The sequence below is a fragment of the Siphateles boraxobius genome, unplaced genomic scaffold (assembly GCF_051911475.1).
Source record: "Siphateles boraxobius isolate OS27281-9 unplaced genomic scaffold, OSU_SipBor_1 130, whole genome shotgun sequence".
In the NCBI taxonomy this organism is placed as follows: domain Eukaryota; kingdom Metazoa; phylum Chordata; class Actinopteri; order Cypriniformes; family Leuciscidae; genus Siphateles; species Siphateles boraxobius.
The window spans coordinates 22,019,965-22,047,462 of NW_027508734.1; the positions used below are offsets into that span (position 1 = coordinate 22,019,965).

Consider the following 27,498-nt stretch of genomic DNA (forward strand, 5'->3'; position numbering starts at 1 on the left):
AAAAAATACAATAAATCAAAATTAATAAATGCACAATACTGTTTCTAGTCAGTGGAAATTTGAAACCTCACCTCAAGATAAGAAAAAGCAATGTTAAATACTTTGTCCTCCTTGATGAGGTCCATACGAGCAAACAGTTCCTTCATAGTGAGAAACATCACTCCTGGGGTATCACATGTGCCCAACATGGTGTGCGTTTTTCCTGCTCCAGTAGCTCCATAAGCAAACACTGGCCAAATGAAAAGACACAAATTTAAGAATAAACTTGATCAGCTATACCACTGGCATAATGACATGAGCTATCTGAATAGTCTGATATCTTGAGAAGTATCAAATAGTGAAAAAAATTGCTCTAAAAATGACAGATTTATAAATGACCAGGGGTGTGTTTCTCAAACATATCGTATGCTGAGTTGAGTAGAGACCATTGGTGTCAATAGTTCTACAATCTATTTAGGCTTACGATGGTTTTGAGAAAAAGATCCCACTAGCATGGTGGAATGGGAAAAAACACAGGCCTTGCTCTTGTAGCAGTAACAAAATGTGAGAAAGGCATCAGGCACTTCAAAAACTTTTATGCTATTGACATGGATTCACATTTTGTATCAACTTCTAGCAAGACAAAGACTGTCAGCCCAAAATTGCATAATAAATCCTGGTTTTACTGTGAAACCAAGTACATAGTACAGAAAGTTACTTTGAGTGAAGAGAAATAAAATGTCTTACCAGTGCAATTGTAGCCATTCAGGACACCATCCACTATTGCTTTAGTGGTGTTCTCAAAAACCTCCAGCTGTGAAGAGTCCTCACCAAACACGCTGTCAAATACAAACTTGAGGTCCTTATTGGCTCTCTTCCGCACATCCCTGTTGCCTACCCGCTGTCCCCGGAAAAATGTCACTTCTTCCTCTTTAGGATCAAATACAAGCATGTGGTTGTCCACAACGTGGACAACCTTCTTGCAATTTCCATCCTTTTCTTTGTTGTTTAAAGGACGAACACGAACCACCACTTTCACGTGGCTGCACACCTCCACATCTGACATTGTCTAGTTTTACAGCTTCCCACTGAGAATCTCTACTTCTTGATGTTTGTGGTATCTGTACAACACAATATAATCATTTTTTATAAACAGGGTGATTTCAAACAATCTAACAGTAATGGAAATAAAATACAAGAAAAAGAGCAAGTTACAAATAATTATTCAGTACTTATGTAGGGAAAAGCAAAAACAAATCCTATGACACTTATTTACTTTTAAGTGTCAAGACATGCTGGAAACATACATTAGTTTGTTTTATTGTGACTTGGTACCATTATAAATAAACTCTAACAGAAGGGGGCTCAACATAATAAAACTAACGTTGAGCCTCATACTGCATATCAGCCAATACAATTCTCTCATAGACTGTAACGTACGCAGGATGTTTTAGTATAAGGCCATAGTTGAAACCAAACCAGCATACTGCAAACCACATTTGGTGCCAATTCATTTAATCGCACAAAAACACAAGGCCAGTTACAGTAACTTTAAAACTAGCATTAGCATCGGTTAGTAGCATCTGCTAGCGTTGCGCTAAAAGCTGCAGCTAACTGCTCATTCATTTCATTTCAATCACATAAGATTAAGTTAACGCTATAAAATGTGTATAACCTACCATCTGATACAATAGGAATCCACGCTGAATGATTTGGCTATGGTATTAAGAGAATTTTGTACGTTTAAAGCCTACATTTGAGCTGATAGTAAACAAATACAAAACCTTAAGCGCGAATATTTCAAACACAAGCTGCTGTTCCGTCCCTGCATCTGATTGGATGAGCGCGTTCTTACGTCAGGGACGTATCGGCGAATGAGAATTGTAATCACGGTGGAATATTGCATAAAATGTATACGGTAATTACATTGAACAATATGATTTCGAAAACATGTTATATATATATAGCAGATTTAAGTTAAGTAATAGTTATGAGCGTACTTTGAATGTTACGTCGCGGAATGTAATTTAGGTTCCTCATTAATCCTGCGACTAAAATTAGCTTCTCAGCTTTAAGGATTTAAGAGTTTTAAAAAATACTGATTACTGTATAATACTAATACTACCAATTTTCATTATATTCATGATCTCGAAACATGTAAATATGGCAGTGGTCACATTTATGCTATGTGGAAAAACCCTAAGCCCCATTTTGATTTAACAAGATTTTTAAATTGTATTGTAATATTAAACGAAACAAATGAAAAAAACATTTCACTTTCCCGAACACTATGCCTGCAAATGTATACAATTATGTTAATTTACTGCTGTATCTTTCTATTGGATCTATAAAATAAACAACCGTTTTTTGACTCTGTAGTTTGAGACTCACAGTTGTTAATAAAACACATACACATACTTATTTAGATGCATGCATCACTAAACTATGTATGAAGTAAAATATATGTGTATAATTTGAGAAATTGTGATTAAACTGATGAACATTAATTGAAGTGTCGCATATATGAATTTAGTCACATTCTGCATGTGTATTGTGCTCGTCCTGTTGCAGGAGGAACACAAAATCGTATGTTCTTGTTTCTTCCGGGAGCTGTCACTGTTACACTCATGAAACTCCACGCTGAATAAAGGACCAAGCAACCTTGCTTATTAGTATAATAGCGATTAATCATTCATTCACAGCCTGCTGTATTGTTTTATCTGTTTGCATAGTAAGTTCTATGTTTACGAATGACCTTTGAATATTATATACTGTATGGTGTGCGGAGACGTATGTAAATACATCACGTGTTGACAGACATGACAACAAATACATGCACTTCCTTTAAAATCTGAAAATCTGATCACAAACACACGTCCCTGAAAAACCCTTGCTCTGGCGTCCTGCACGTGTCCTTGTGTCTCGTATCATATTGGCGGGAGTATCTCAATAGATGTTAAATGCTGCTAAATTTACAAATTAAAAAATGATGTGTAATATTAAATTGATAAGAAAGTAGTTTATCTTATGACTTTTCTTACGACTGTTCACACCATATTTGCATTTCCAATTGATTGTGAGTTTAAAACAATACCGTTATTTAAATAAACCTTTAATGACACTTGCAAAGTAGATAAAAACAGATATCATGTTTGAAAAAATTATATCTCTTGGATTAAATAGCTTGACAGTATTATTCTCATTATATCTCATACCTTTTTTGTCCTCTTTTCTGTGTAGAACCCAAATGCCTATATATCGTTTCATGGTTACACCTTGCAAATGGACATTGGGACTGTGTAAAGACGCGATTCCTGACCAGGGTTCCAGAATGTTCAGACGATGGAGGAAGTTGTGGCATCCATTGAGGCCCTATACTGGCTCAGTGCCTTCAAGCCCTGATTCTGAGTTAAAAAATTCAGAGATGTCAACCCAAAGCGAGAAACCCTTACACACACCAGTCATGGTGAAGGAAGTGTTGCAGTTTCTGGACATCAAACCCAGGCAGGTCAGTCAGTTCTTTATCTGAAGTCAGCTTTCACTTAAATAAAGTGTTTACACTGGCTATAGATGTATATCTAGCAGTTTGTGAGGTCACATTTGTGTCATTTGCATCTTGGATTTATATTTTTTGTGGCGGAATCTGTAATGATTCCGTGCAAAAAAAAACTACACTGTCAGAAAAAAAGTGCAAAATTGTACGTTTAGTGGTACAACATAGTACTTTATCTAGCACTAAAAGGTGCATATTAGTACATTAGAGTAGTAATATGTATGTACCCTTCGGTACTACTATGAATTAATCTTTTAGGGGTAAATAAGGTATTTCCCTATAATGGCACTGCCCATTGACAAGCTGTTATACCCCTAAAGGTACAATATTTGCAATTTTTTTTCTGAGAGTGTATGCTTAGTTATTAAGTCTGATTTCATGAGATAAGATTACAAATTGCCTAATGAATAAATGCATGATATTGACGACTATTTACCCTCTACCAAATATCTTTTCGAATAGCAGTATCATCAGATATCATATGATTTGTGACACGTTTAGATGGAAATAATTCATGAAGAAGACCATAACGTGCATCCTTTTTAACTCCTACACAGGGTGCAACATTGAACTTTTGTGTTTGTGTATTTGTGTATGTATGTGGGAAAACCTGGAGGCGGAATGTTGACTTGTCATCGCCATGTTAACCACATGCCGTCTTGACAAGAAAAAAAAAGTTGTTCGTCACCAAAACTTTTAGGACTCCCGATTTGTTAACTGTCCCCTCTTGGGAAGGGTAGGGAAGTTAGCAGAGTGCTCACAGACCTTGGCGTACTCTAACGTGCGAGCAGGCCAGATGGGCGTGAGTCAAAGGGCCTTCTGCTCTAGTGGGTAGCTTGAGATGGGCATCGCTGGGTCCTACCGCTCAAATCAGTGCTTATGCAGGTGGGGGCTCCGGGTCAGTGACTGAGTCAGTGATGGCTCCACTGTTAGGTTGTTGGCAGATCGTGGGGCACCACAGTACAGCACCACTCCTGACTAAGGTTTGCACCTCTTAACTTCACTATCCGCCCATGGGCCAACTGGTGCAGAGACAGCCTGCCAAAGGCCTGCGTTTAACCAAATAATCAAATAAAAAATAATGAGACTGTCTGTGCTTCAATAAGGAATGCATCTCACAGATGTGTTTATGTATGCAATGGGGTTGTGCGGCATTTAGAATTGAATTGAGAATGCTTTTTATATTCTGAATTTGAAGTTGAATTGAAGTGGCAAACAGGAACTAGAATTGAAAACTGAATTTAAGTAGAATTCAAATTAATTGAAATTCATAAAAACTCAAATAAGTGTAATTTAAGAAAGTTTGTTAAGATTAACTTTGAATGTTGGCATGACAGCCGTGTCTAAAATTTAGAAATGTTTACTTTACAATAAAGTAAATTTGTGAACATTATTTATTGCATTAGCTAACAATAAACAACTTTTTCTATATTATTTATTAATCTAGTTTTATGTTAGTTTACAAATATTCTATTATTCATTAGTAATTCATGTTTTTTCATTCATTAATGTTAATTTGTACAATTTGATAATATTCTAAAATGAATTAATATGTGTAGAAATTACCATTAGCCTTGATTATCAAATGATGTAAATGTACTAGGGCTGTGAAAAGATTAATCGTGATTAATCGCATCCAAAATAAAAGTTTGTGTTTACATAATATATTTGCGTGCACTGTGTATAATTATTTTGTATTTATAAATGCACATACGTGCATGTATATATTTAAGAAATATTTGCATGTATATATTTATTTATATTATTTTATATATAAATAACACATTTTTCTTAAATGTATACATGCATGTGTGATTATTTATATATATATATATATATATACAAAATAATTATACACAGTGCACACACATATATTATATAAACACAAACTTTTATTTTGGATGCGATTAATCACGATTAATCTTTTCACAGCCCTAAAATGTACTGATCATTGTTAATTAATGATGCATGTTAACAAATGTCAACAAATTGTTTTCAAAAACTTCAAAACTGTAAAAAAAATGTCTTTTAAATAGAATTTCCCATAATTACCTGTTGAATTTCATTGAATTGCAATTGAGTAAATTCATCTTCCTGTCATTCCAATTCAAAATCCATTTCAACTTATGGCCAGTTAAATTCAAATTCAAACATACGTGAAATGATAGGAAGCCTATTCTTCAACTTTGAATTTGCCCTACCCTGGAATGCAGTGGCACTTGGTTTGTTGGCAAAAGAGCTCCTAACAAAATTGCTCCTCCCAGAGAACATGGTGAAAGTATATTGACTATTTATATCAGAACAGTCTTTTAAATTCATTTGTGTTTTACATTGCATATTATACCCCGGTATATAAGGAATTGCAATTACATATATACACTCACCTAAAGGATTATTAGGAACACCATACTAATACTGTGTTTGACCCCCTTTCGCCTTCAGAACTGCCTTAATTCTACGTGGCATTGATTCAACAAGGTGCTGAAAGCATTCTTTAGAAATGTTGGCCCATATTGATAGGATAGCATCTTGCAGTTGATGGAGATTTGTGGGATGCACATCCAGGGCACGAAGCTCCCGTTCCACCACATCCCAAAGATGCTCTATTGGGTTGAGATCTGGTGACTGTGGGGGCCATTTTAGTACAGTTAACTCATTGTCATGTTCAAGAAACCAATTTGAAATGATTCGAGCTTTGTGACATGGTGCATTATCCTGCTGGAAGTAACCATCAGAGGATGGGTACATGGTGGCCATAAAGGGATGGACATGCTCAGAAACAATGCTCAGGTAGGCCGTGGCATTTAAACGATGCCCAATTGGCACTTTAGTGTGCCAAGAAAATATCCCCCATACCATTACACCATCACCGCCAGCCTGCACAGTGGTAACAAGGCATGATGGATCCATGTTCTCATTGTTACGCCAAATTCTGACTCTACCATCTGAATGTCTCAACAGAAATCGAGACTCATCAGACCAGGCAACATTTTTCCAGTCTTCAACTGTCCAATTTTGGTGAGCTCTTATAAATTGTAGCCTCTTTTTCCTATTTGTAGTGGAGATGAGTGGTACCCGGTGGGGTCTTCTGCTGTTGTAGCCCATCCGCCTCAAGGTTGTGCGTGTTGTGGCTTCACAAATGCTTTGCTGCATACCTCGGTTGTAACGAGTGGTTATTTCAGTCAAAGTTGCTCTTCTATCAGCTTGAATCATTTGGCCCATTCTCCTCTGACCTCTAGCATCAACAAGGCATTTTCACCCACAGGACTGCCGCATACTGGACGTTTTTCCCTTTTCACACCATTCTTTGTAAACCCTAGAAATGGTTGTGCGTGAAAATCCCAGTAACTGAGCAGACTGTGAAATACTCAGACCGGCCCGTCTGGCACCAACAACCATGCCACGCTCAAAATGGCTTAAATCACCTTTCTTTCCCATTCTGACATTCAGTTTGGAGTTCAGGAGATTGTCTTGACCAGGACCACACCCCTAAATGCATTGAAGCAACTTCAATGTGATTGGTTGATTAGATAATTGCATTAATGAGAAATTGAACAGGTGTTCCTAATAATCCTTTAGGTGACTGTATATATAAAATAAGCAATTTCTTTTTATGAATTTGGGATTAGACAATAAGAGTAAAGTGATATGTGGAAAAATGATGTGGGTATTAATGTATTTAAAATACTGTACTGTGCTCATTTTAATGCTAAGTGGGAGTTACAGCAGAAATTCAAGATGCGCCTTTATTGCCATGACTTTAGTCTTCTAATCAGAAGAGATCTGTTCTATTGCTTGAAGTGTTTAGTCTCAAAATGTAAAATCAAGCAGCAAATTGTTCAATGTGGAAAACAAGAGCTGGTTCATGCTCTTCTAATAATTACCAATTTAGCCTCCTTTATTATTACTCTGACAGACAGCGTAATAATAACTGTTAGTCAAACGCTTACTGTGACTGCTGAGAGGGATCACTCCAATATTTTGATCTGCCATTGTAAAGCAATCAACCCCACTGCAGAAGCTCTCGTCCAACGAGGCAGGAGTGAGTATGAATGGAGCTCTTAGGCAATCAAAGAGTAAACGCAGCAATTACACCAAAGTGGGTAAATGTAGGCTTGCTGCCGGTCACCTCCCACGCAGTTATCCAGGAATGGATAGTAGCACAGTTGAAGGGTTTTCACGTGTCACCCCCTGGAACGGCAGCTGTAGAGTAGAGATTTTACTGATAATCTATCAAAATTGTAGACTGGGTAACCCAGCCAGATTTGCCGGCGATTTGATTTCGCCCTTCAGCTCAGGCTGGAAACCTGTACATTTTTCTATCCTGCTTCCGATACAAATCTGCGGGGACCAATCACAAACTGGCTTATCCACCTGCCATTGGTGGGTTTGACACAATGACGATAGGGAAGCTACCATCAATCAAATTCCTTTTAACCTCTCGACGATGCTCAATGGCTTCTTTAGTTAGCAAACAAATCGCTCGAGTGGGTGTAAATACCACTCACTTTCATGTTTTTTTTGCACAACCTGCAAAAATTGCTCAATGCCATTGCTGCTTTTGCAAACTGCTGATCAATGCTACAAACCAACATGTTTGTTGACACGTTTCCTGCCTGGAGTTTTTGCGTCACCCAGGTTGGTCTGATTGGTTGAAGGACTCAATTAATCAATCGATCAATCACATTTATTTATATAGCACGTTTAACACAACACACGTTGGCCAAAGTGCTTTACATATAGCCCAGCACATGTAATCTAAGATCATAAAACAAAGTATAAAACAATTACAAAAATTGAATTACAGTTAAATGCAAGAGAGAAGAGATAAGTCTTTAAAAGAGATTTATATGCATCAAGGGTGGCACAATATCTAATATGGAGGGGTAAACTGTTCCATAAACAAGGAGCTGCAACAGAGAAGGCTCTGTCTCCTTTTGATTTTAGTCGAGACTTGAACAGATCTTAAAAGCCTAGAGGATGTATGTTGCTGAAGAAGTTCACTAATGTAACTTGGTGCCATCCCATTTAAGACCTTAAAAACAAATAATAAAATCGTAAACTTAATCCTAAATTTGACTGGAAGCCAATGAAGGGATGCTAGTACAGGTGTTATACTCTCATATTTCCTTGTCCTGGTTAAAAGCCTTGCAGCAGCATTTTGAACCAACTGCAGACGTGAAAGTGATGAATGAGAAATACCATAGTACAATGAATTACAATAGTCCAATCTGGACGTAATAAAAGTATGCATAACAACTTCCAAATCATTAAAAGACAAAAAAGGTTTCAATTTCGCTATGTTCCTTAATTGGAAGAAGCCACCTCTAACCACTGAATTTATCAAACTTTAACTCAGCATCAAAAATAACTCCAAGACTCCTAGCTTGATTATGTACCTTCGATTTAAAAAGGTCTAATTGATTAATTATATGTTTGGTAGAACTCGGAGGGCCAAACACTATCACTTCAGTCTTTGATTCATTGAAGTGGAGGAAATTGGCTAACATCCACTCCTTAATATCATTAAAACAATCAAAAAGAGACTGCAGGGCTAAATTATCCCCCATTTTTGTAGGTAGATAAAGTCCGATAAAGTATCATCGGCATAAAGATGATAATATACATTATGGTTCTTTTTTACAAATATCAGCCAATGGAAGCATGTAAATAGAAAATAAGACTGGACCCAATATTGATCCTTGTGGAACCCCACACTTCATTAGAGCAGAAGGAGATGAAAATGTTTCTAATTCCACAGAAAACTTTATCCCAGAAAGATATGAGTTGAACCAATTAAGAGCTTTTCTTTGAATCCCTGCCCACTCTCTTAGACAGTCCAATAGTATAGCATGCACTATAGTATCAAATGCAGCAGTCAAATCGATTGAAACTAAAATTGCACACTTTCCTGAATCGACAGCCAAAAACAAGTCATTTGACACTTTGAGAAGGGCTGTCTCTGTACTGTGTTGAACCCTAAATCCCGATTGGAACTACCATTTCCATTTAAATAAGTATAAAGCTGTTGAAAGACAGCCTTCTCTAATTGACCGATTGTTCTTTAAATCAGATGAGTCCAAATTGGGATTTTTAAAAGGGGTTGCACCACTGCATGCTTGAAGCAGGATGGCACAACACCACTCAATTGGACTATCTAATTGAGTCGTTTGAACTATGCCTCTTGTGCAGTAGAAAATACAGAGCAGACTCCCCAGACTAATGTTCAATCTTAAAAGATTGAGCTTGGTCTGGTGATAGCCAGACTATCAAAATTGGTTCTGTAAGCGGGACTGATGCTTTACTTGTTTAATCACATTTTGCCTGTATACATCCGGTTATGACAACAATCACGTTATTTTTTTATTACGTATTACATTTTTATTCTCCTGTGCACCCAATTCACAACTGCTACTGTCCCTGCAACAGCATAATTAGCGCAAAAATTCCAGTAAGAACGGCTGCACACTTCATTTCTCATTCTGCTTACAGGTGTCACCAACGTGAGTGGTGGCCCACGCCAACTTTCCTATTGCCATGGGAACTGTTGAAACAGTTGAGGGAAGGTTACCCATATTTAGCTTACCACCTAGAGCCAATGCAAAACTGATTTTTGTGATATTTTGGGGATTTCAAGCATGACATTGTACTGCTTCAGCATCTTCCTATAGAGCATAAAAGTGACCACTGACTTTTTTTCTGCAGTCTCGTTTCTAGAAGTATTTTATTTTGTTTCCTTCTTAAATGTTTTTATTCCCATTCATTTTTCTCCATTAGGCAATTTGGTTTTAAATATTTAATAAGAAAAGAGTCATTAAACCAAAACAACCAGCTCTGAGATTAATCATAACATTACAACATTTGATTAATAAATAAATAAATAAATAAACACTTGAAAATCCAACAAAGGTACTGTCTGCTTAAATTTTACAAATTACATAATTAAATAAAATGTTACAATGTAAATCAAAATGTAAGTTAATAGCAAGTCTTTTTGTATGGAGAAAAGGAATTGGTGTGCTCTATTGAAATGTGAAGATGTTACAGCATAGATATCAAAGTGTGTAAAAGTAGGTACTATATATATATATATATATATATATATATATATATATATATATATGAAACCTGGGAACTATGGTACATTAAGTGACTGGGGATTTTTCATTCTCAATCTTTCAGTGTTTCATTATCCTGTTTTGTTTCTTATAGAAGCTTCCATTGACTGAGGGAAAGAGCTGAGGAAAAGATGGAATTCTCTCTATTCTCTCCCATTCTGGGCCTTTTCACCTTCCACTCGCCCATAAATTACTCAAACTAGAGCAGCCTCATTAGCCACCAAATTAGCCTGGAAAAAAATTACGTTTGGTAGAACTGGATATTCTATTTACCTTGAATTGCAAATCCACTTTGCCGGCTGAATAACCATTTTACACTAATTATCTTAACCATCAGGATGCGATTGTAGCATTTGGCTAATTGAATAATGAGCAGTGTAAATCCTACAGTTTGATTACAGGGGTGTAATGTGGAAGCCGTTTGAGAATGACAATAGCAGCGGAGTAGGAGATGGGGGAGTGGAACTTCCATCTGTCTAAGGGGAATAGACATGTTTGTCCACATTAGACCTACAGCCGTGTGTAATACTGCACTGTACGTGACCTGACCAGGTAGCGATGGATGCCTTGCTCCCTTCTGTTTGGAAATAAGTTGAAAATGGTTTAAACGTTTCTTTCAATTGGATTAGTTTTTCTGGACGAGCGTGTGCATAGTTTGCGTTAAATGAAAAATTAAGCGAGAGATTTCATTTTTTCTTCATTTCATTTTCCGCCTTTTCTTCTTTGTCAGAATCTTCAAGTGCACATAGAGCTTAACTGAGTGTAACAGATTGATATGAGGAGGTTCACAGGTTCAGCTTTTTCATTCCTTGCCATTTCAGACCAATCTCAAAACCAGATGTGACCCTTTAGGAATGATTCTATTGCTGTCTCATAGTGTTAGAGCCAATTGGAAAGGCCAAAAGGCCTGTATACATGTGTTGCCATGAATTTCTCTCTGGCTTTTCATTATACCATCGTTGCAGGTGTACATTTATGTTTTGTCCTCTTGCTTCTCATTCACATTTCACTAACAGGATTTAGTCACTGCTCATCATCGGAACACTGAATTTTCAAAGGCATATAAGAATAATAGGCAGGACAGAGGCTTGGCATTTCATGACAAATGGGCATTATGTGGATATAATGTAATGCATATGATATTAGGGAAGCACAATATATCTGTACCAGACTAGTTTTCCAATATTAGAGATTTTAATTGTGCATAATAATTTATTTTATTTACATTTATTTACATTACCTTTGTCATCGTCTAACATTGACTTAAATATTATAAAACCACAAATTTAATAAAACTGTTAAATCTTTACCAAATCTCCAATTTAACATTCATTTTTATACTCTATATTATAATCCTGGGATGCCTAAATGTACTTTTATCATTTAAAATGATTGCTTGCTTGTTTTTAAACAGGATTCCCTGAACACTCAGCTTATCTGCGACTGGTTAGACAAACAGACTGCCCCGCCTTCCAAATCACACTATTGGTTGAGTCAGTGTTGCTACGTCAGGCAGCTTAAACAAATAGAGCAATGTTGTCTCTAAAGTTGTCTGCACATTAAACGGACTGAGAAAGTATTTCAACTTTAAACTTCACCTCGCCCCCCTCAACCCAAGCTGAGGAACATAATGGTGTTAGAATGTCCTAAGGTGATTTTATAAACAAAAGACTCATTCTTATTGACAGTTTGTAATGTGTATTTCTCTCCAGTTTCCTTGGTGAAGGGGCATACGTTATTGTCTATTAGATTTATACACTGCGATCTGGTGGGCCGTTCTCAGATCTCACCAAAGGGCCTTTTTACTTGGTGACGTCCACCCACGACCTAGCCAATCTCCTGTGATAGATACCTCGGTGCTGGCTTTCCCCTGGAGCCTGCCCACGAACAATCGAAGCCAGCCGCTGCTTTATTCATGTCCTGTCTCATTTATTGGTCCTGCTCTTAGCGCCTGGTTACACACATTTGCACACCCACTCAGTAAAGACACACCCTGACAGGAAGTGATTTGTTTTGTTTTATTGCCTGTCGAAATCCCCACCGCCCCCCTTTTCTAGTCTTTACTGTCTTGTCCCCTCCCTGTGGAGAGTGTTTGATCCAGGCAGGTGGACCAGCGGGGATGGACACAGCCAGGCATAGGGGAATCCTCTGCACTGGCTCAGGCTCTGTCACCAGGGAAGAAGGATTGCAGCCAAGGGAGATTAATGAGCTGTCAGTCTGGAGAACGGGGGAGGATTCGGGAATTGGCTGAAGTTACCTTTCGGGCTGATCTGAGTTCAGTTGAACAGTCTTTCAGTGATTCTGAATTAGATGGCGAATGTTAAGCTCTTAGAGTTGGGGTCCTGCTATAAGTGACCCTCTGACAAGATGCCCATCCTGGCCACACCTTCTTTTCTCCTCTTTCACTGAGGTAGAATATCACCTGCTGTCATATGCGACCATCTCTTTTGTTAACACCACCAACATGAATTTACTTTTTTTTTTTTTTTTGCCAATGCAACAGGTGGCACCAACAATTAAAGACATAGATTTGGCAGAAATGGAAACTCTATCTTCAGTTACTCACCCTCATGTTGTTCCAAACCTGTATGAATTTAGTTTATTCTGCAGAACACAAAAGAAGATATTTTGAAGATGTTTAAACTGTTTTTGTTCAAACAGTGAAAGACAATGTGGTCCAAAACAACATGGAACCGCACTGACTTTAATTGTATGGACATCTTCTGTGTTCCCCACAGGTTTGGAATGACATGAATTTTCTTGAATGGGTGAACTACTCCTTTAATACTTTGTATAAAACTGCCGGCCGTGAAAGACCCGAAGACGGCAATCGGTAATGCTGACGCTGTGGTTTTTATCAACAAGCCATGACGTCAGCGCATTGACAGGGCCAGTAGGACAGGCGGCAGACCTCAATACATTTTCATGTTATGTTACACTCGCACCGATCATGCATGGCAAATAGGTCCGTGTGCTTAGGTAAGGTGCAGACTGCATTCTCCTGGTCGACATGTTGTACTGAGGATATTTCTGGTCTGTTCTGGCAAGCCGCTGTCTCCTCCTTCAGCCTGTGGCAGTATTTTTTTCGAGGAGTGTGGCCCATTGAAAGACGAGGCTGGTGAATAATTGATCTCTGTAATTAAACACTCCAGCAAGGGATGGCAGAGCTGATTGACGGCCAGATATTAAGCCCGAGCCTCGTAAGGTTGCAAGTTTAGTCTGGGGTTATCAGTGGCCATGAGCAAAGTCTCTCTCTGTCTGTCTCTCACTCTCCCTCTCCCTGACTTCTCATTACTCTCATGAATAGACAATTGGGCCATGGTGGTGGAGGCGCGGCATGAAAGGAAGTCTGTGACATCATTAGCCAAATGTATCATGGCTGTACCAGGTGGCTAAGCTGGCAAAGAGGGGACAGCCTCTAAGTGGGAGCTCAGCTGAGGCCCTCAAGCATTCTGCGTCGCCACAGCAACACCCCCCAAAGGGCGATGCTGGTCACTTGCGCTTCCTGTTTGGATATCTTTTAAGAAATGCATCGTTCTGATCCACTGCAGGAAACGTAACCTCTAGAGCAGCCTTTGAACTTTGATTTCCATGCCATTTGCTATTTTATTTCTTTGTATTTCTTTTTTGAAAAATCTCTATTCTCGCTTCAGGGACACGGGGGAAAAAAACTGTAAATATTGCGGCGTATTAGTCACCAAGCAGTGTGCCACTCTGCAGCTCTGTAGGTGAAACGAAACACCCACTTCTTTGATGGTAAATAACTCCAACAATGATGTGAAGGATAATTACACTAATGATGCAAGTAGCTCCTCATGGGAGATTTAAAAAAAGCCTGAAATTGAAGAATGGTTTCTGGAAACCCACACCTGAACGTTTGCTTAAATAACTGATATTTAAGTATGCAGTCTCCTTCAAACAATATTGCTGAAATGTGGGGAAAAATAAATAAAGTGAAGCCTCTCCAAGACACGGGAGTTATTACTAAGGGTTTTATTACAATATTTACATTTGCGCCTACCGGGTGAGCGTGGGCTTGCTAATCAGATGTATGCCCCATGGACAGCTGGATAGAGCGATGACTCATCACAGCAACATGGCCTTGATTGGGGTTTGCATGAAAGCTCAGAAACCGCAGGCATGCTATCATTTGAATTATGATTCTCTATAATTTATTGCACCAAATTTTCATGCTGAAGCCTGGCCCCTGACTTGTCGGGATGTGAAACATTATGACCGCATTTAATGCAAGTGCACTAATAGGGGCACTGGGGTTAAGGGCAACACTAGATATTGTGTTACGACACCGTTATCCTTGTTCTCTGGTAAACTCCTTGACAGTTGCTTTCTCGCTTGTAAAACCGAGGCTCTGAGAATGAATTCATGATTGTTAGCCTCCCTCTCACGACTCGCGGTTTTGATGTCAAACTTTACCATAAGTGGAGATTTGGAGGTGAGGCTTCAGCAACAGCTGCTGCTGTTTTCTGCTGGTGAGCGCATGTTGAAATTTGAACAAATGCTAATTTTGGGATTGGAATCTGAATATTTAACTCCTAAATTAAATGCACATACTGAATAAACTATACGCAAAATATGAAGGCAAAGTTTTCAGAGTAGGGATGCTTTCAGAGTCGCTTGCTGATCCTCAGTGTCTTTTAGGGGGCATCTGGGGAGCCAGGTGTCAATAGGCACCACTGGTTGTGTCCAGGGCCGGAAGCGCAATCGCTTCACAGAAGGTCAGATGGCCTGTACTTTTTTTTTTTTTTCGTCCGCTCCCTCTCTTCATTTTTAATCACTGGTAGATCTCATTCAGCAGACACATCTTCCCCTAAAGGCAGGAGAGGCAAGGAGAAAGGGAAAAAAACAAAAAGTTTTTGTGCTTTATGAGTCAACTTCCAGACACAGAGCCTTACTGCCCAGCTGTAGCCTAGACCAACTAATTGAAAGCTGTTTCTGATTTAATTAAAGTGCTGTCTTTGGCCTTATGTATCAGACTGATGAATGCAGTCCGGTACATAATATACGTAATGCTAAATGTTTAGGTCTATATGTGTTGATGTCCTTGTGAGACACAGACTCATGCTTTGAGGTAGCTTGTGACCGGCTCCTGCTGATTCCTGAATGGATGGATGTAATAGTGATGAGGGCCCATTCTGGTTTTATGAGTGACAGGAATTGTAATGTATGGCATTTCATTTTGCTGTTGTGAAGCAGGTGTCTTGGTTGCTTATGGTTGCCTATAAGATGTATAAATGCCTTGAGGGCAGAACGGTGAGCCAGAGCCGTAGCCAAAGCCTTTTTTAACCCGCCAACTAAAATGTTATATTTTTGGATTCATTGCATGTGGATTTTTGCATTAAAAAATAATAATATAGGTTCATCCTGTGCATAAGGTCTAATACTATGCCAATCTCAGCTTTGATGATCACAAAAAAAAAGTATTTAGTTAAGAAGATTAAGCATTTTCCATATAAGACAAATGCATATTTAATAATATTTGATTTGATTTATTTGTTACAACATTCAGTTTAGATCATTTATCACAATGTTGATTTGTCACTTTTCTGGTTAGTGTTAACATGAAAGATTTAAAGTTAAGTTATTTAAATATTTTCTCTTTTCTTTTCAATGAATGATTATTTTTCCCCTCTTGGGTGTTAAAACATCCATCTTAAATAATTTTTCACACAACTGTTAATTTATATCTTCTTTTAGGTTATTAGATTTTTCTGTTTCCTTTCAAATATTACAAAATGTCAAAAAGGTTCTAGCATAGTGTGAAATGTGCAAAACCTGGAAACTCTAACATACCCCTGTTGTTTGTATAGCCTCTGACTACATGTAGGTACATATCTGTTACACAGTCTGACAAGCATATACACACCCAGACCAGGCATGTGTATGCATTTTTCAGTGAAAAGACTCTGGTTATGTATTATAAGTGAGGGGTGTTTGGGTTACAACGGAGCTGGGGCTCTCATCTGCTTTGACTGAAATGGAAGCAGTCGAGAGACACCGATAGAAGCTCATGGGTCAGGTGGGCTGTATGCATTACCCTGTGCAGTGCAGGGTTTCACCTGATGGCCCTCACCTGGGGAAAAAGAAACAAGAAAAAAGAAAATGACTTGGGTTCAGTCAATCAGGAATTTTGATCTGTAAATGCTCACAGAAGCAAACATGTTGATTGCTAAAATGTTTGAATTTTGAAATCAGGGATGGACAATTTATGCGTTTCATTTCAGTTATTAGATGGTTTTGGAAATATATCAGCTGATATTGAATATTTCACCTATTTTTGGCATCATTACACTCATTTAAAGTTAATCTTTAAAAAAAATGAATAATTAAATAACACGGTTACATGTCATCTTTAGCAGATATCAAAATAAATATCAGTTTTTCATAATGTACATTATAATGTTGTGATGCCTGCTTCACTTGTAGCATTTTAAATTATTAATTTAAATTTTTTATGTTATTTTATTTATTTATGCAAAATAATAACGAATTTAAATAGTGGCCATTTATTTGTTATTGGCCATGACATGACAACAATTATCTGTATTGGCCAGAATTTTAATATCGGTGCATCCCTATTCAAATTTTTTTTATTTTTTTTATTTGTAGCTAGCATAATTGCCCATTTTGATCCAGTTTTGAAGCAGTTTGTCTAGCTTTCAGTTTTGTGCATGTCCCACATCAGTGTCATTGGTGCTGGTGCTGGGCTTGTCTATTGTCAGGAAACACTTTGTCAGAAAAAGAAACTCCTCGGGTGGTGCTGATGACGGACTCTTAACAGAAGAGGCAGTGGAAATTTACTCTGAATTACCTGCACAGGTGGTAAGCTCAGGAGGGAAGGCTGAAGTCTCTCAGCACATCATGTTTGGGGTCCAATGGGGATATACTCCACTATGAATGATGAGTCATATTTCAGCTGTTGTAGAGAGCCCAGAAAGAAATTAATGTAAAAGTAGGTAAAATAAAGTAAGAAACGTTTGTAATTCATAAATTAGAATTTGTATTAAAAATATTTGTATTGTTGTTTGCTGGCTTTTTTCCACTTAACTATTATTTTTAAACACTTAAACACCCATCACATCCTGAAAATCCTGTCAATTGACAAACACACTCTTAAAAATAATGGTTCATTTTTGAATCTTAGATTTAGCAAATAATCCTCTTTAGAGATTATTGATGTTCGTTATGATGGGTTGATTTGATTATATGGCTATATGTTGTTTAAAGCACCAAACACACATTATTTTCTAAAGTTCTATGTGGAGCTTAAAAGGTTCTTGGAGTCAAGAATCAGGCTAAAAAAACTGTATTGGTTGAAACTTTTTTTAAAAGAGTGTATTTCTTTCGATGTATATATAAATTAAAAATATCCTGTGATGACTGGGCAGGAAATAATAGGGGGTGGGGGGGATGGGGGGAGGGATACCATTGAAACGTATCTTCATTTCTAATTTATCTTTTTGTTTGTTTTATTTTTGCATTGAAATGTAGAGAAGTGACTTGATTAAAAAATGCAACAAAGCATACATAATTGTATATATTGCAGCTTTTACTGTATTGTTGGCCCACGGCCCTCAATCAAGTTTGATTTTTGGTTCTTCGTAGTAAAGTAGCTCAACTGTGACTGTCTACTTTTAAGCGGTCTTTGTTCTGTAAATATTTTCTCCATAGGCATTTTAAAATCTTTCAATAAAACGTTCTTGAACCAAATCAACCAGCTCTGAGATGATTCACAACATTAAACCTTTCATTCAAAGCCAATTTTTTTTGAAAGTCTGAAAAAAGACAAAAGCACTAGACTGCCTTTTATGAGACATTGAAATACTCATCCATCCCTTGAAGCGTTACGAATGATGTAATCAAATCAGAAACGACAGTGCAATATAACACCTTAATTTATTGTAAGTATAAAATTCCATATATTTAAAGTTTATTGGAAGATATCCAAACATATACACATCTATAGTTTGAGAGAGACTGACTCGATTACGTCATTCGTAATGATTTATGGGAGTGGGTAGTCACTGTTGAGCTCCATTGCAGAAATTCCTGTTTCCACAGAAACAGACTTCTTTGATTGGTGAATCTCTTCTCGGGATTATGCGTATTGGGTAAAATGTAAATTGTGAACAAATTTTTTTTTTTAAATGAAGACATGCTGACTTGTGGTTTATACGGAAGCACATTGTGCCCTACAATCACGGAGCTCCTGGTAGGTCTGTCTTAAAAGATTAATATGTTATCGCTAGAAATCAATGGGAATGGGATTTTTTTTATTCCTCCATATGGAAACAAGTAGGGGTGAACATGGAACTGAGAGTTGCAGCACTCTGGGTGTTGGGCCGCTCTGGATTGTTCCAGCCCGATTTAACACCATGCCTTTAACTATTTCTTTGTAAGTAGGTTGCATTTGTGCACTCTTCCCCCATCCAGCGGCCTTTACTGTATAAAATCCTCTATGAACTGCTAATTTCTCTGTCTTAAAATGCTGTGCCTCAGGGCTCCCTCTGTCAGAGGCCTTATCCACAGCACAATTCGCAATATCTGTCCCTCTCCACCCATCCATCCTTCCATCCCTATATACTTCTCTTTCCTTTCATCTCCCTCCTCCTTTCTCTAAAACATAATCAAATGACTTGAACTCCTCATCCCATCCTTCACGTCTCTCTTTCTCTCACTCTATCATCACTCTTTTACAAGACTGTCTTCATTTAACTAGACCTCTCTTTACAGGTCCTAATAGTCACAGATCAGCGCCTCCTTTGTCCACATCTACTGGCATGAAATTCACCTTCAGGATGGATTCCATCTCTCTCCCTATTTTTCTTTCCCTTCACTCTCTCTCTTACTTTTAAGAGTTACTTCCAGGCTTCCAGCTGTTTCCCCCCTCCCACCGTGAGCATTTATTCTGAATTTTGTTTCACTAGAGTTTAAATATAGCATGTATTGTTTCTGTCCTATAGCTTACTGACAATAGTGTTATACTCCCTGCTTCATCCAAGCGAGCAGAGCTCTTTAAATACAGGGCCGGCTCTATCGAGGGCTGCTGTTGAATAGAGGGTGCTAGATCAGATATGACCTTGTTTTTTTGTCTTGCTCTCATTTAGGCATATTAAAGGAGGCCCTCTGGTATCGGCAGATCTTTTGAATCATACCCCAGTTTTGCCGGCTAGACTTTAAACCTTATCCACTCTGAATAGAGAGCACGCCTGTCTACATACGGGAAAAAAAATTTGCTCTGTTTGTGGGACAAGAGATTTACTCATAGCCTGACTCAGTTTTTCTAAATTTCTTTTTCTTTTGTTTTAAAATGTTAGTCAACAATAAATTGAGATTCCCCCTATTTTCTTATTTATCTTATTGTGAGTGATTCATCCACATATTAATTATTATTTTTTTTTTACCATGACCGTGTAATTTTTAATAAAAATGTCTTCTCGATCTTGTAGTGAAACGAAAGACTTCTCTCTGGTGGTGTATGTCAAACTTCTCCAATGCTTTAGTCCACTTTAACCCTGCACCTTTCTTGCAATTGATTGCAAGCTCGTAGTCAGATCTGCATCCATCCAATCAACAACCGATGGACAGAACTAAGGCTAGGTTGGAGGCAAATATGGCCCAAATGGGACTCTGTTTTTTTCATGCCAGTGTGAACAGCACAAACCACATGGAATCTGATGTATTGCAAGGGAATCAATTCCGATTTGTGCCACTTCAGATACATTCACACTGGCTACGTTCAGACTGTCAGTTCATATCCGATTTGTATGCATATCCAAATGAAATCTGATCAGATTTAATAAGTGTGAACGGCAAAAAATCACATGAAATGCTATTTTTACAAATCCGTTTCAAGCTACATCCATATTTGGTTTGAAATCTTATTCAAATCGCATTTCTGTAAATCTGTTTCAGTCTTACTGCTCTGAAAGGATTTGGTGTGGTTTATGTGACTGTCTCAAGCCACATAAAACGTAAACGTCAGACGTTGTTATAGGAAACATGCTGAAAGTCGCTGCAGAAACAAGGTTGTCTTGTTGCAAAGTGCCGGATGAGCAGAAAATGACAATATAGCCTTACGGAGACATGTTTTGTAACCGGCAGAGACTCCTATGTTTCTGCTGCTGCCTGATTAGACACAGTATTCCAGATCTGTTTTTTGGCTAACATTGTCATGTTGTAAATAAGACAACATTTGTATTGCAATGCAAACCCCTCCATGGTGTGGTTGTTGTTGTTGTTGTGGTTGGTGTATGCCTAACATTGCATTATCATTGCCATAGAAACCAATGCAGATATTCTGGAAAACGAAAGAGCTGCATGGACACACAAATCGGATCTGAACAGTTGCGATACACAGTGTGGACAGTTAATAGTTTTAGATCAGATTCCAATCGGATACACAAATAATCGGATTTGGACTGACAGTGTGAACGTAGCCTTCATATGTGGCACCAAATCTGATAGAGGTCAGATGTTTTGCAATGTAGTCTGAACAGTCATATCGGAATTCATGCGACTTTTATGTCATTGTAGATCAACGTTCGTCACAATTCTGGGCTCATGGGAGTCACTTCAAAGATTTTACATACCCGAACTTATCAAGACAGTTGCGAAAGGTAGTCAGTGAAGGACAGTGATGTGTCAGAGCTCATAAGTATCACAGTGTCAGCTCTATATACAAGCAAAACATGAATGTTTGTATAATAAATGTTCAAAAACTCTGCTCTCTTCTTTTTCGCATCCTTGTCTTTGTTTTTTTAAATATTACCTGTGCATACATCCGCTGGCACATCACGTTATAAATAAACGCTCGCTTAAAAATAGTCGCTTACCTAATGTCCTCTGTGTCTACGTTCGTACTAGCTTGACTGCTTGACGTCTTTTTATCATACTTTTGCGCATGCTGGTCAGTTCAGGGCCATTATCTGTTTGCACTGGAATCTGATATTGGCCACATTTAAAACAACAATGTGAAAAATTTGGATCTGAGCAGTACATCGGAATTGAGCACTAAGGCTCGGGTTGTGAACTTAGTCTAAGACTCCAGGTTACATTTTTGTTTTTGATAATCTGTTTCAAATGTACTTAAAGGTACAATATGCAGGATTTTTCGCCACCAGGGGTCGCTAACCTCTTTCAATAACAAAGGCGTATAATGATGACGTATATTCCACATTAAGCGTAATTATGGATCTTGTCGTCAAGCCTATGGATCTTTTATGGATGAGTGAATACATTAATGTTTTAACATGACTGTGGTATGAAGCAGGGCACGATTGCTAGACGTATACCAGTGCCACTCACAACGCGAGTCCCGCGGATATAAACGAATAAGGACATTTAATTCTACCGAACTACACGCAAGTGCTGAATTAATACTCACACAGGTCAGTATATTAGACGAATTAAACTTGAGGTAACGCAGCGCTGTTTCACTTGCTCTAATAGTTACACTATCACACTAAACGGAATTTTAACACGTGTTGAATGTTGCTAGTTAGGTTGTTTGTTGGCTGTATGAGACTAACTAAGCTAGATCAACATTAGAGTAACATACAGATCATATTCTAACATTTCATCATGTTGAACTAAATAACATTAATTAGTTTTATGTACATTTGCTCACCTGTCTAATGAAGTACATGCAACACCCGCGTCTCTGTCAAGTCGAAGTTAGCCGCGGACGTGGAGCTCTCGGCATCTCGAAATATGCTGATCTTCATTTTAGTCCTTTTTTTGTCTCAAAGTCTGCTTGCCATGGTCCATAATGTTTGAACAAAACAACAACAGCGTGAGCGTCCTGCTAGGCATATCGGGCATAACTCAGTTGTCCACGTCTGTCGCCATGGTTACTATGGCAGTGCAAGGTCAAACCTGGCGGAAACCGAGGGTAATGCGGATATGACGTCATTGACTGGCGACTCCTCACCCCTGCTCACACGTCCCGTTTCCTTGGTTAAAATCGCAATTTTCTCACAATTTACAAATAGTTGGAAATATTTGGGATATTGAAAGTAATCAACTAAACAAAATATATGACATTGGCCTAGTGGTTTTTGGATATTTTACTGCAAAATTCTTACATATTGTACCTTTAAATATACAGAAGAAAAGTTTTGCCTCTATTTCCATTACATTGCAACTTTAATGCTAGTCTGTCTTTCTGCAGTGATGATGTGGTACAGTGCTGATATCAAATGATAATACCATGGTAATATATAATATACCATGGTACTTATTGATTAGGGTTACAATAAATACCATTGTACTACCATGTAAATACCGTGGTAAATGAATTTCAGTATCATCATCGGATACTCTCACTGCATCATGTTAAATGTATCCTGTTTCCATACCGTTATTTACATAGTATTTTTAAAGAATACCATGGTCAAGAAAACATTTTGAAACCATAGAATGTTTTGTTGCATGTTACTTTTCTTAGTGTTTCACACAATCAGACTCCTTACAATCGTGCCCATCTTCTAGACGTTTGTATGGTTAAACCATTGATGTAGAAAACGATGATCTCTCACCACAGATTAAAAATATGAACCGAACCTGACCCGAAACCCGTGAGTTCTTTTGGGCCCGTCAGGCTCGGGTCGGGTAGCAGACCTCTACCACAGTACTGCACCATCCTTTTTCATCTCTGATGAAAACAATGTTGAAGGATGTAGTTGGCCTGCCATGCTTATAAATAAGCGTTTTGATGAAACCAAGGTAGTGCTTCCAAGTTCCTGCGGAGAGAGAAAGAACAGAGAGAGGGTGAAAGAAAGAAGAGAGGTGTTATAGTTTCTCAGATAGGTGTGTGAGTCATAGAGGCTCTCTACAGCTTTCCCTCACCTTCAGTATCAAAACATCTCATTATCAGCTGTCATTCTCTACTGCCAGAGTCAGAGCTACACCGCCGCTGTATCCTTTCTCCAACATTTCATTATTGCCAATGCCGCACGCAGTGATACTCAATAATTTAAAACGGTCGGTGTGGGTATGTGTGTGTACAGTCTATGTCACCGAGGGCTCCACAATTGGTCTGTTCTGCGCATATTGATTTGTCGTGATGCATGCTGTGTTTGAACATACTGTGCAGATTGTGTCTGCTGGCTTTGTATTCATTACATTTTGTCCCTTCAGTCCCTTTTTTCGCCCCTAGTGACTGAGTAGCCAAAGTAAACATCTGAAAAAAACCTGAGGAAGACAGCGGCAAAGGAAGTCTTGTTTGGGCTAAATTTAGCTTGTTAGCATACTTTATTGTGTGAGGAAGACATCTGCTCTCGCGCTCTCTGTGCTTTTCTGAAGTTTTGTTTGGACTAAGATGCTAACATGTTAAATTTCATTGCATATATGTAGAGCCGTTTAGTTGTGGTGTCAAATTGTAGGCAAACCTGAAGAGCTAAGTCACCATGACTCCTTCTGGAATTTCCTTCAATTTTTATGAATAAAATAATGTCTGTGATAGAAATGACCTGAAGATACTTGATAGATATCTGTAATATTGGTAGATACTAGGTATTTAATTGTACATGCAAATTTCCTATACTTTTACTTATAGATTAACTTTGCCATTATCTACCACTCACTTAAAGTGCCCCTTTTATGCTCTTTCGGATTACTTTTCATATAATGTTTTTTATAGCTGTTTGTGAATGTAAAAGTTATTCAAAGATCAAAGTTCAGGACAAATTGAGTTATTGTTTCCCAAATAAAGAACCGATTATAAACTGCCTGAAACAAGTCGTCAGTATGTCGTCTTATTTCCTGCTTGAACCTACGTAGGTTTAAATTCACCGTTTGCAGGGAGTTTGATTGACAGGCAATCTGACCAATCATAATCCACCATCTACTGAATCTGAAATTTTGTCCCACAAAGCAGTCAGGAGAGTTAGTAGATTAATTTCGGTCGATTTGAACTTGAAAAATGGTGTGTACTGACATCTTTCCGCGGTTGAATCAACATTTCTTCTGATGTTCATTCATGTTTATTTGATGCTATAAATTGACTAGAAGGAAGAGATGATCGTTTCACGAGCAGCTTTAACTGAGGCGCTACAGCGATCTGTCACGACACATTAAAGAGCCACAAATTGAACAAAGAGCCACTGTGGTATTTATTGTTTAAATTTCTTTAAAAAAGGACCAAAATTGAAAGTTTCTTTTCATTTCAAAAGTAACCTGGTTTGTCCTGTCTGTCAGCGCGTTGTCAGTGTCCTCTTTGCTCAGCCATGTATTTTTCACTTCGTGAGAACATACAACCAATGCAACCATGGCTTGTCGGACAAAGCAACAGTAACTAAAGGGGGCGGGTCTTTGCGAACGTTCAATTGAAACAAATTACAACGTGCACTTTGACCTGCCCTCAAACACTGTAGTTTTAAGCTGAGGCCTGTATGAGTTTTTTTTTTTTTTTTTGACATGTTTGTATCACTGTGTATTCAAGTGCCGGGGAACTCTTCGGAGCTGAATTTCCGATATGGAAGTTTTGTTTCCGACATGCGCTATAAGCAATAAACCAATCACAACAGACTGGACCATCTCACCATTCAGAGCAGAGTAGGTTCTCGGAATGAAGGGGTTTAGAGAGACAGAACCCTTTATCGAACTGTTTTAACATTGTGAGAAAAGAGGTGATGCTTCAGTGTATATTATGAGAAAATTTTTGTTTTTTATATCTTGATTTAATAACACTGTTAAATGTAATCTCCAAATGGATATCCATTTTTCATACACTACATTGGAATGTTGTGATGGTTAAATTCACAAGTAGCATTTAAAATGATTAATTTTATTTAAATGGTATAAAATTTTAATATCTCCATTTATTAAATTATCGATTCAAATATTCAAAATGAACATTTAGGCTATGAGTCGACTGTGTGTAATATATGTTGTAGAACAAAACAACCTATTGTTTACAAGTAATGTTTACCAAGGACCTTTGATACTTCCATTACCCATTGAAAAATCCTTGAAATTCAGAGTTTTTGGACTGTACTACATGAAAAACCCTGTTGTTATGTCACACATTTTTATCAAGCTCATGATGAGACCTGGTCATAATTACAAGGGAACATGTTGGCCAGGAAATATGTTATAAGGGTACATGAAGGTTAATTAATAAAGACCCTGCCACACACCCCAACAGTGACATTTTCTGAGGAGCTTTCTCTCCCAGACACGAGCAAAGATTTCACTCCCTGTCTAATGCATAAAAAAGGCCTGTCAAAGCAGGGGAAAGTTTTGCAGGACTTGTCAGAGAAAGGGGTGGGTAGAGACAGGAGCTGCATGTGCCATAGCTAACACCCTGTGACGTTTGCGGAGGCGTCCATCCAGACATAAATCCCTTCCTTGGGCTATCCATCACATATCTTTATCCCCCTCCAACTCTCCTCCCTGCAGGATAGAATGGGTCCTTCATCAGATCTTCCCTCCCCAAACTCTGCTTAGTCAATGGGCCCGAGCCCACAATCTGTCACTGCATGACTGACTGCGGGCCTATTAAAGTCTTTACCACCCGACAAGGCAGTTAACCAGATGCTAAAGCGTGGTAGAAATCAATAGAGCTAATTTTTCAAAAGTTATCTCTGTTATTGCCTGTCTCGCACTTTTCTCTCTCTCACAGCGCGCCGACGTGAGTGAAGGATCTTGGCCTTTTCAAGGCCTCAGTGACTCGAGATAAATCTATTATCAATGCCAGTCAGACAGGAGTACGAAAGGTAGATTTTGGAGAAGTACAAACCTTCCTACCTCATAACTCAATGTCTCATATGTAAAGACCTTTTGCTCTAAATTGGGTTCAAAGATAAATAAACAATGATATCTGCGGCCACTTCGTGGTTTGATTACAGAACAGAAATCCAAGTGTTGTATGTTTTCCCTCTTTCCCCCTTCTTCCGACCCAGGAGGTGCTAGAATATTCACATCCTTGTAACACAGACAAAGCTTCTGAATAAGACATGCTGGCTAATGCCGAGGGTAATGTGTTAAACACCTCCCCGGGGGAGGGAGATGGCTTTAGTTTGTTTTTGTCTTTATCCATTTTTTATCATGGCTGATGATTTGGGCTGTTCAAACAGAATTAGACCAACTTTTTAAATTATTATAGGATTTAAGCTTGGCATAAAGACTAATTCAAGGCTAAATCAGGTATGAGCTAGCAGGAAAAAATAGCTAAACAATGGCCAAGTTTGCAAGAGAGTAAGGTTTAAAATAGTTTAAGATATAGGACGCAACCAGACTGTAGCGCACAAAGAGCTGTTATCGTATCACTGCAGACCTCCAATGAACACATGTCCCTGTCGTCCTTATAAAAAGTTCAAGAGATGGGGGGCAGAGCTGGTGGCATGGGGGCAGGGAGGCTGTCGGGCACAGTGTGATAGAACATTGACAGTGTTCTTGGGAGCAAATGAGCACACTACACAGCCATACAGTACAGAAACATCCATATTAAAACATCCACTGACAGCAGCATACATTACTTCAGACTCACACGGGGGTGGTCCATGGGACAGGCAACATATCTCTGAACAACTTTTAACAGCTTGGGTTAGTTTCTCTAGCCGTGGTAGCCTTAGGCTTTTTCTCTCTCATCCCTCTGCGAGGTAGATATAGTCACCTTAAACTGCCCACACACGCCCAGTCAAGCCAACGTCAACACCAATCTCTAAAGCCATCATTCAAGGTGGTGGTGAGACACTCTGCAAACATCAACCTCGCTTCTGAGGCTTTACGGTGGCACGTGAAAGTGTTGTTTTGACTGCATGGCCTCTGTTGTGCTCTTTGCTGGATCAGGCCTTCCTGTAAGGACTTCAATAGGCAAGGAATGTT

The 27,498-nt window shown here is 38.4% G+C and overlaps 2 protein-coding genes across 3 annotated transcripts in view; one reads left to right on the plus strand and one right to left on the minus strand.

Moving 5' to 3' along the window:
* The window catches only part of kif18a (kinesin family member 18A), a 38,618-nt gene extending 36,806 nt beyond the window's left edge, over positions 1-1,812 (minus strand). The window contains exons 1-3 of the mRNA XM_077228669.1: positions 1,659-1,812; positions 727-1,100; positions 72-229 (exon numbers count right to left, since the gene is read on the minus strand). Of these exons, the coding sequence (XP_077084784.1) occupies positions 72-229; positions 727-1,045 (477 nt within the window). The 5' untranslated portion in view covers positions 1,046-1,100; positions 1,659-1,812. The remainder of the gene's footprint in view (positions 1-71; positions 230-726; positions 1,101-1,658) is intronic.
* A 763-nt stretch (positions 1,813-2,575) lies between these two features.
* Positions 2,576-27,498, plus strand: part of mettl15 (methyltransferase 15, mitochondrial 12S rRNA N4-cytidine) — an 82,940-nt gene continuing 58,017 nt past the window's right edge. The window contains exons 1-2 of one of the 2 annotated variants that reach the window (XM_077228681.1): positions 2,576-2,710; positions 3,220-3,487. In XM_077228681.1, the coding sequence (XP_077084796.1) occupies positions 3,227-3,487 (261 nt within the window). In that variant the 5' untranslated portion in view covers positions 2,576-2,710; positions 3,220-3,226. Of the gene's footprint in view, positions 2,711-2,821; positions 3,056-3,219; positions 3,488-27,498 lie in introns of those variants that run through there. The other variant, XM_077228682.1, reaches the window with a different exon arrangement.